At 43.3% G+C, this 9,074-nt stretch overlaps 1 protein-coding gene across 1 annotated transcript in view; it reads left to right on the top strand.

Moving 5' to 3' along the window:
* The first annotated feature begins 5,679 nt into the window (after positions 1 to 5,679).
* Rp1 (RP1 axonemal microtubule associated) overlaps positions 5,680 to 9,074 on the top strand; it is a 212,031-nt gene continuing 208,636 nt past the window's right edge. Inside the window, exon 1 of the mRNA XM_085677053.2 lies at positions 5,680 to 5,799. Within this exon, the coding sequence (XP_085533179.2) occupies positions 5,782 to 5,799 (18 nt within the window). The 5' untranslated portion in view covers positions 5,680 to 5,781. The remainder of the gene's footprint in view (positions 5,800 to 9,074) is intronic.

Below are 9,074 nucleotides of genomic sequence, written 5' to 3'. Positions count from 1 at the left end.
GAAGCCATACTGTGTGTTCATGATTGTGGCACATGAAGCCCCGCTGATAGAAGTTTCTGTCCCGCCTGGTCCTGCAGCCATTCCGTCCCAAAGAAACACACAGAGGCCTATATTAATTATAAACTGTTTGGCCCACTATCTCAGGCTTATTATTAACTAGCTCTTACAACTTAAATTAAGCTATAATTCTTGTAGCCATGTGGCTTGGTACTTGTTCTCAGTGAAGCATTCTTATCTTGCTTTCTCTGTCTTGCTTGTGATTGTGTCTCTACCTTTCCTCTTCCCAGAATTCTCCTAGACTGGTTACCCCACCTATGCTTCCTGCCTGGCTACTGGTCAATCAGTGTGTTATTAAGCCAATATGAGTGACAAATCTTTACAGTGTACAAGAGCGTTCTGCCACAGCAAAGCCCATATAGGAACAAGTACCAGTTTATTTCTAATCGTCACTCAGGAAGTACAATGCCATCCCATTTTATAATTGACAAGCAGAGTGAAATAACTTCCTAGGGCCACTCAGTTCCCCAGTTTCCTGCCTGAGAACCACAGATTTTCTGACTCTAAATTTCAAACAAATGCTTATCTGTTACAGCAAACTGCTATTTCAGGTAGTACTAGACAGGTGACTTAAACTTTCCTCCTAAAGCTTAATTAAGATTGGAATACATGCACACACAGTTGTGTGCATACACATGTGTATATATCTGCAAAAAAAAACTTTGCTGAAATCTTGCTTGTACCCACCTGCAGCATGCTACAGAACTTTTATTTATTTTTTATTTGTTTGGTTTTGGTATTTGAGACAGGGTCTCACTATGTAGCCCAGGCTGTCCTGGAGCTCATGGTGTAGACCAGGTTGGCCTTGAACTCAACAGAGATCCACTTGCCTGTGCCTCCCAAGTATTGGGATTAAAGGTGTGCACCACCACCACCCAGCAGCTACAATACTGTTAAATTTTCTTTTCTTCTTTTCAGAAAGGGTTGATTGTGGCTGTGGGTTGAGTCCAGCTAGTCTAACAGAAAAGCACTGGGAGGCTTACATAGCAAATATTTCCAAAGTCCTACACCATGTAGCTAGACTTAGGTGTCTGGTAAGGACTCACTTTTTGACCTGTCTCTCAGTGTGTCCTCACGTTGCAAAGAGTAAGAGAAATTTCTGGGGTCTTTTTTACAAAACACTGATCCTTCAAACCTATGACTGAATCAACTCCCCAATGCCCCATGTCTTAGCATTTTCACACTGAGGACTCGAATATGTGAATTCTCTTCCCATAACAATGGCTTGCTGACTTGGTGAAATGGCTCACAGTGGGTTATGGTAAACAACTTGAAAAGGGGTATGTGGGGGGGGGGAAATCCTTTATCCAAAATGGTTTGGACCAGAAGTAGTGTTCAATGCTTCTGTGTTGTCTTCTTCTTCTTCTTCTTCTTCTTCTTCTTCTTCTTCTTCTTCTTCTTCTTCTTCTTCTTCTTCTTCTTCTTCTTCCTTTTCTTCTTTTTTCTTAATGTACACACACACACACACACTGAAAAGGGTTTTGGACCCAAATATAATGTGGAATTAGTTTGTTTCATATGTACCTTATATCCATAACCTGAGATAATTTTATAAAATAGATTTAAGTACAGTTGTGCTCGAACTATGAACCATCCCTTGAGGATAGACTGAGGTCAGGTATGTCATTTTCTACCTGTGCCATTATTTGTGCCCCTAGGAAACTTTAGATTTGGGGGCAATTTGGATTTCAGCGTCTGGATTAAGGATACTCAACCTATGCTGGCAATTTCCTTGGATTCTTCAGTTCTAATGTTCTCTGAGTCTCTAAAAATAAATACAAACACCAACAAAAGCCTCCCAGCCCAATCCCTTTAGTCTGGACCAGAAGACGGGGAGGCAGCTCAGAGGATAAAGAAGTCAGCTCTTACCTAGGTCACTGTGTGAAAGCTGAGAAAGGGACTAGGAAATGCCTTCAGGCTCCGCCAGGAATCTTGCAACTCCTTTCAAGGCCATGCTTCACAGAGAGTAAAGGATGGAACCTATACAGAGAAGTCAAAGGGGTAAAGGCCAGCAATTCAGAATGTTTAATTACATTTGAAAAAAAGGTCTATATGCAAATATATGTAAATAAGTAAACCATGGCAGTAAGTTGCTAAGTTAGTGGAATTACTTCAGGACCAAACGGATCTTGGTCTGTTTGATAGAAGGCTCACTTTACTAGAGTTCTTATTTTTTGGTGTTTAGAGTAAAATCTTTCAAAGTTACTGAGCCTGCCATTCCCTCTCATGAGAGGCTGCAAAACGCAGGCAGGAAACAGCCCCTCCCAGGGCAAGCAGAGGAGCTCTCAAGCTTGGCGCTTGTTGGCAGGCCTTTTGCCCAGCTTCAAAGGGGTTGGAAGGGTGGTGACAGGCTCCAGCCTTGGAATGCAGACACTTCGCAGTGGAGGGCCAGGCTCAGCCCTGTGGGAAAGCCCCTGGTTCCTGCCCCTCTGAACTGATAGGAAACACTGGCCTGGTGCTTCCCCTCCCTTCCTGGCCCTGGTGAGATGTGAGTCAGGGAAGGAGGCAGTGAAAGATCAGAGCAGGCCTTCCTAGGGGCCCTCCAGATCCAGGAGCAGCATGAGCATTCCCTGGGAAAGGTGGCATCTGATGGGGACAGTTGCAGCAGGGATGTGGAGGAAGGAAAATGGGGAGAGGAGTCCAGCACCATCCAAAAGTTCAGTTGGGAGACTGGGAGTAAAAAAAGGTAGCCATAACCAAGTGGGAAGAGTGAAATTATACCCAGTGGGGAGAAAGGATGGGTATTTCTGATGGATATTTTGTGCCTCACAGTTGGGGCTTGAAGGAGTTGGAATGGTAAAAGTAGAATCGTAATTTCCACCACCTGTTACCTGATGCTGGCTCTAGAACTTGGATATTTGGTCACGGCAAAGAGCGGAAATGGTTCTTGTGGGTATTGGAAGGGCTGTTGTGGTCCTGGACGCAGGGCATATTCATTCATTATCTCTGACTTCGTTTGACTTACAGACTGTAGTTGAGAGATGTGCTTTGAATGGTTCCTTCAGTAAACACAAACGTATTAATGAAGTCCGTCTTCTCGTTCTGCCCATTTCCACATAGCAGGTGTGCAATGATAATATTACTCTTTCTCACACGTGTGCTTGAACCTAAGGCTTTACACACATGGCAAGTACTCTTCTGCTGGTCTACACCCCAACCTCTGCAATAACATTATCGAGTAATAATTATTACTTACTCAATAATAATATTATTTAATAATAATTATTGAGTATTGAGTAATAGCTCCTCTGATCCAGTTCTTCTTCACTTTGCAGAGGGTTAGCCTGAGCTCAGCAGGAGCAGGAGAAATTCTAGAAGAAGCATGGCAGCCCCAGGCTGGCCAGCCAGGCCTTCCCTCCTGTACCATCCCGCCTGCTTCTGCTTAACTGGTCACGAAATGGTGCTTCAAATGCAAAGGTTCTTCCAGGTACAATCGTGCTCCATAACTACATTCCATGATAATGTTTGAAGGGACTTAGCCTCTTATATGTTCTGTTTTACCAAAAGATATTCCTGAATTGAAAATAAAACCAAACAGAATGCAACATTGTCCTAAGTACTAAAATGAACAGGAGACCACAAAATAATAGCAACCCCCCCCACCAAACTGGGTGAAAATAGGCAAAGGACTTGAACAGACTTTTTCTTCAAATGATTGGCACCATTGATCATTAAAAAAAAATGCTAACAATGAGCCGTCCCCTCACACACAGGATGACTGTCATTAAAAGCTGCCACACATTTGTAATGATGCGAGGAAATCTTTGTATTCTACTGGAGGAGGGAGTGTGAAATGGCGCAATAGTTACAGAAAATACTGTGGAGATTCCTCAGAAATTGTGAATAGAGATACCATACGCTAGCAACCTCACATCTGGGTTTAGCTAAGAGTTGAAGTTTAGGATATGATCATGTCTACATGCTATGCTGTCATCACAGTCAAGAAGCAAAAACAATGATGTGCCTATTGATAGCCAAATGGATGAGAACCCCCCATATATAATATTATACATGTATACATATAGATGCATGAATTTATATGTGCACTTTTTTGCCTGCATTCATGACAGTGCTGGGGTATCAGATCCCCCAGAACTGGAGTTTCAGACTGTAGTGAGTCAGTATGTGGGTGCTAAGAATTGAGCTCAGGTTCCTCTTACCTGCTGAGCCATCTCTCCAGCCCCATGCACGTATTTATAACCCTTCTCTCTATAGAGTAGAAAATTCTTCAGTCATTAGAAAGGAAACTTTACCTCTTGGAACAGCATCAGTGTACCCAGAGCATACGATAAGGGTGGTAAGCCAGGCAGTAAAGGTCAGGTAACCACACAATCCATTTAGGCACAGGACCTGAAGCAGTCAAGATCAAAGGTGTAGACAGCAGAATGCAGGATGCTGGGGATAGACTGGAGGATGGAGAAATAATGTTTAAAGGGTATACTGTTTCATTTTTGTTGGGTGAATAATTTCTGGCTATTTGCTGTATAAACATAGTGTCTATAATCACTAACCGTGTGATTAAAACTTTGCTTAAGGAGCCTGGGATGTGGTGCATGCCTGTAATACTAGTACTTGGGAGATAAAGAGAGGAGTATCAGGAGTTAAGGTTAGCTGTGGCTATATAAAAGTTCAAGTCTAGCCTAGGATACATGAGATCCTGTCTCAAAAAAAGTTAAGAGATTATATATATATATGTATATATATATAGGGCACATATATATGCTCTCTCTCTCTCTATATATATATGTATATATGCTATTCTCACAATGATTCTCCCAATTAAATATAAAGATACAAAGAGGGGGTTGTTGGACATATTTATTACCTTAAGTTCAATAATGGCTTCATAGGTATAAGTATATCTTGAAATTTATCAAATTATATATATTAAATATTTGAAAATCCTTGTGTATCAGTTATAACTTAGTAAAGCCCTTGAAATAAATAAGAACAAACATCCTGAGACTTCGCTTCAGGGGTCCAGATGACCACAATCGGTATACTAGATACAATTGGTATAGCTCCCTTTGAGAGAAGGGAGATATATATATCTGGCTCAGAGGTTTGTTCCCACCACCTGGGCTATCTGCCCTGCAGGATGTCTGTGTCTGCTTTGTGTCGCTCAAATCTCTGCTTCTATAGTGTGGGAAGCATAGCTGGGAGGTGAGAGAGCATGTGTATTGACCGTTGTCTCCCTACAGATATCTGACCTGTTAATTCTTAGAAGAGAGAAGAGGTTGTCTTTCCCCAGAAAGAAAGCAGAACAGTTGAACCAGTTTGCTTTGTTATGGGCTCATGACCCCATTTCATGGTGTCCAACGAAATTACAACACAGCTCCCCAGTATTGAAATTATCAGCTTCAAAATGAAGCCAAATGGTTTTCTGATTCCGTGCCGTACTGTATGACGTACCACAAGGATGGGTTGATTAGAAAAAGGGCAAAGTGGGCTGTTTCGCCTGCGATCTAACGTGTCTGCTGCAGTTTGAGTATTTCTTACTAGACAGAGAGGGTTGTGTTCACTGCCTCCTGACAACAGTCGTGTACCCTGGCCAGCATCATTCTGGCTAGGGTGTTGTGTGAGGTGTTTGCTGTCGCTGTAGGCAACACTGTTGACAATGCAAACGCCACCACGGTCTCTGATCTTCACAGGCAGGACAGGCTCAGGACCAGCTCAGTCTTTGGCTCAGATTCTTCTCTTGATGCAACAGAGGGATTTCTGCATATGCTTGAGAAATTACAGGTAAAATGTGCTTTATTTCTCCTTGCCCTTTTAATTTTGAAAAGGAATGGGAGCTAAGCAGTTACACTTTATGAGTAGGCTCTAGAATGGGAGGCTACCTGTAAATTCACTTCAATGAACAAGTCTGCTGAAGGATGTAACTGGTGTGCCGAAGGTCACAGAAGCGGCGAAGGCTAAGCTGCCGAGTGCTGGTCTCGTTGATGACGGGAAACGGTAGTACTTATTTCTCCTGTGAGGTATTTTTTTCTTTTCTACAGACGAGTTAGAAAAAGATACCCTTATGTGGAAAAGCATGGGGTTTATGAATGGGATTTGGGACATCCTTAGGACCACGCGACACTACTGGAGAGGGACAAACAGATGTGCTCAGCTTTAGGTTGTCAGTGACTGTTGGCATTTAGAAATCACAGAGATAAATGTCACAGCGGCCCATGGCGGGGTGGACAGGAAGGACGTGTGGAGACAATATAAAATGGGATGAGTTTCTAAGGCTTCAGAGGAGCCAGAACCAAGGTGTGAAATGAATCCAGAGGGAAAGAAAGCTGGAATGAATTTAAGAACTCTGCTCCTGGCTTACAGAGAAAGTTTTATAGGGCTCTGTGGTTTATAAAATTTCTCACATTGGCACCACAATTTTCTTTTCTCTTTTTATTTAAGTAACATTTTTAAAAAATTTATTTTACATACCCACCAGTTTCCCTCCCTCCTCTCCCCTCACCTCTCCCCTCACCCCCCCCCCCCCCCCCACCCAGCCCCAGCCACTCCTCCATTTTCATTCATAAAGGGACAGGCCTTGCATAAAGCATGGCATCTTAAATTTGGGCAGGACCTAGCTCCTCTCCTTAGTCGAGGTGGGGCTAGGTAATCCAGCATAGGGAACAGGTTTCCGAAAGCCAGCTAAACACCAGGCAGCGGGCCTGCTCTCACTGTTAGAAGCCTTCCTAAGAGATCAAGCTGCAATGCTGTCACATACATGCAGAGGGCCTAGGTTAGTCCTGTGCAGGCTCCCTGACTGTCGGTCTGGCGTCCATAAACTCCCATGAGCTCAGGTCAGCTGTCTCTGTTGGTTCCCCTGTCATGACCCCTCTGGTTGGTACAATCCCTCCTCTCTTTCTTCCGTAAGGCTCGGAGCTCAGCGCAGGTGCGACAATTTTCATGTCTAATTAATAATAATTAAGCCACCAAAGTATTTCCGTCTGCAGCAGTGTATAGATAAAGAAGGGATGAGGGTATCGCCGCTGGGTGTAGATGTGTACCCAGAGGGCTGTGTAGGCTGGCTTGTCCCTCTGTGTAACACATGTCCTGCTGAGGTAGGGTGCGTGCCTGCACTCTCTCGGAACAGTGGAGTCAGATGAGATGATCTGAGTGAAAACTTTAGATTCTTATAAGGTCAAGAGGGGGCTATTTTCAGTCAAGGTCTTGGTTACTCTGACTACAGTGCCAACTGTTACACATGCCTCCAGAAGATTGGGGATGGAAGCGGTGTTGGAAATCTACCGAGTCTGCCCTTCCTTCCTGCTGTGGAGCTCAGCTCAGAGGCTTTGAGTAGGCACTCAAATGACTCAGGCTGGAACCCTTCTGGTACCTGGCTCAGGGATGTGTTTGCTGTTCATCACCTGTCTCAACATGAGAAGACTATCCCTGGTGCCCATGACTTCTCAATAGGAGGCAGAATTTCTCACTTGTTCAGAAAACCTTTAGGCCATTTCCCATATATAGCTTTCGCAAAAGTTGGCACAGGGACAATTTATCAAGACCTAATTGACATTTTTGTTTGCTAACTATCCACAAGGTTCTGCAAATTGAGAATGCTAACTGCGTGGCCATATGAAGTCACATTTAACTCTGAGTACGCTGTGAGCACTCAGCATACAAACCTACAGATCCTATTTGCTTAATTGACGTGGTCAGGTTGTCCAAGCAGGGAGACCCACATGGCTTGTGTCATTGCTGTGGATGACATTCAGTGACCTCAGGTGGCCTGGAACTGGCCTCCATATGCGGACTGTAGAAAACTGGCTTGCTCTACCTCCTCTAGTTTTTGGAGACAGGAGCCACTTTGCAGGAACACAACCTCTGGATGCTTACGGAGACTGCTGCCGCAGGAGGCAGGCGCTCAGCAAAAGTGCGTGGGGGTGGGCTGTGTCCTTGACTAGAGGACCCCACGGACAGGGCGCCACACAGGAACCGTCTGTCACTAGAGCCCCAGCCTGAAAACCAACAAAATAAAAAGCTCCTATAAATTGAACTTCTTAACAAACCCTAAATTCCTTACTTTATTTGGTAAGTTTTCAGTTAGTGGCTCAACACTGTGACAAAAATATCGCATTCCCTACTCTCCCCTGTTCAGTGAAACAGAAATTGACTCACAGTATCACACTGTCAACTCAGACAATAAAATAATTATTTAAGTTACTTGCTGGGGGCACCATAGCAATCAGTGTTTGGTTTCTGTTTATTTAGTAGCTTAGGTTCATGTGACAGCAACATAACATGAAAGCAAAGTGACACCCAGAGAGACTGGGCACTTGTATTGTTGGCAATTCCTTCAGTGTGATACGGGGCCATCCTGGGGCACTCATCAGGCAGTGGTAGTGATTCCTTCAGTGTGATACAGGACCACGCTGGGACATTCAGCAGGCAGTGGTAACAATTCCTTCAGTGTGATACAGGACCATGCTGGGGCATTCAGCAGGCAGTGGTAACTGGCCAAGCTCACAAGGACATTGCAGATGATCAACAGATGAAACTGTCAGTTGTGGCTTGTCAGGTGCTAAGTCAGGGGGTGCCAGCTTTCACATCGGTTCCATTTATCTTGAGTTTGTTCACTCAAACAATTCTTTTAACTGCTAATCTTTTCCCTTTAGTTAGAACATTTCTTACAAGCATATATTATATACTGAACATATTCCTCTGCACTGATAGTCAAATAATTTTGCATATATTTTAAGTAAATAAAACCCCAAATTACATATTAAACCGAAAAATCACTAACACATATTATTAGAACAATCCATAAGATAATGCTTGATGGATGAACCTAAATTTCAGTTAGTTATAGACCCTAAAAATATGCAAATACCATGCCATTACATATGGAATTCCTGTACTCAGTAAGAATACTATGAAATAGTAACAAAAATAACTATAGCTGGGGAGCATGGTTTCAAGTTACCCCAAATACCAACTTCCAATATGACTACAGTTCTATGAATTTTTAATTTTACAGGACAAAAGAAAGTCATAAATCAAAGCACATTTTAAATATATTGGTG

This window comes from Myodes glareolus, chromosome 16 (assembly GCF_982192425.1).
Source record: "Myodes glareolus chromosome 16, mMyoGla1.1, whole genome shotgun sequence".
Lineage (NCBI taxonomy): Eukaryota > Metazoa > Chordata > Mammalia > Rodentia > Cricetidae > Myodes > Myodes glareolus.
The sequence above is the reverse complement of the archived record's forward strand: the minus strand, read 5'-3'. Positions and strand labels throughout refer to the sequence as shown.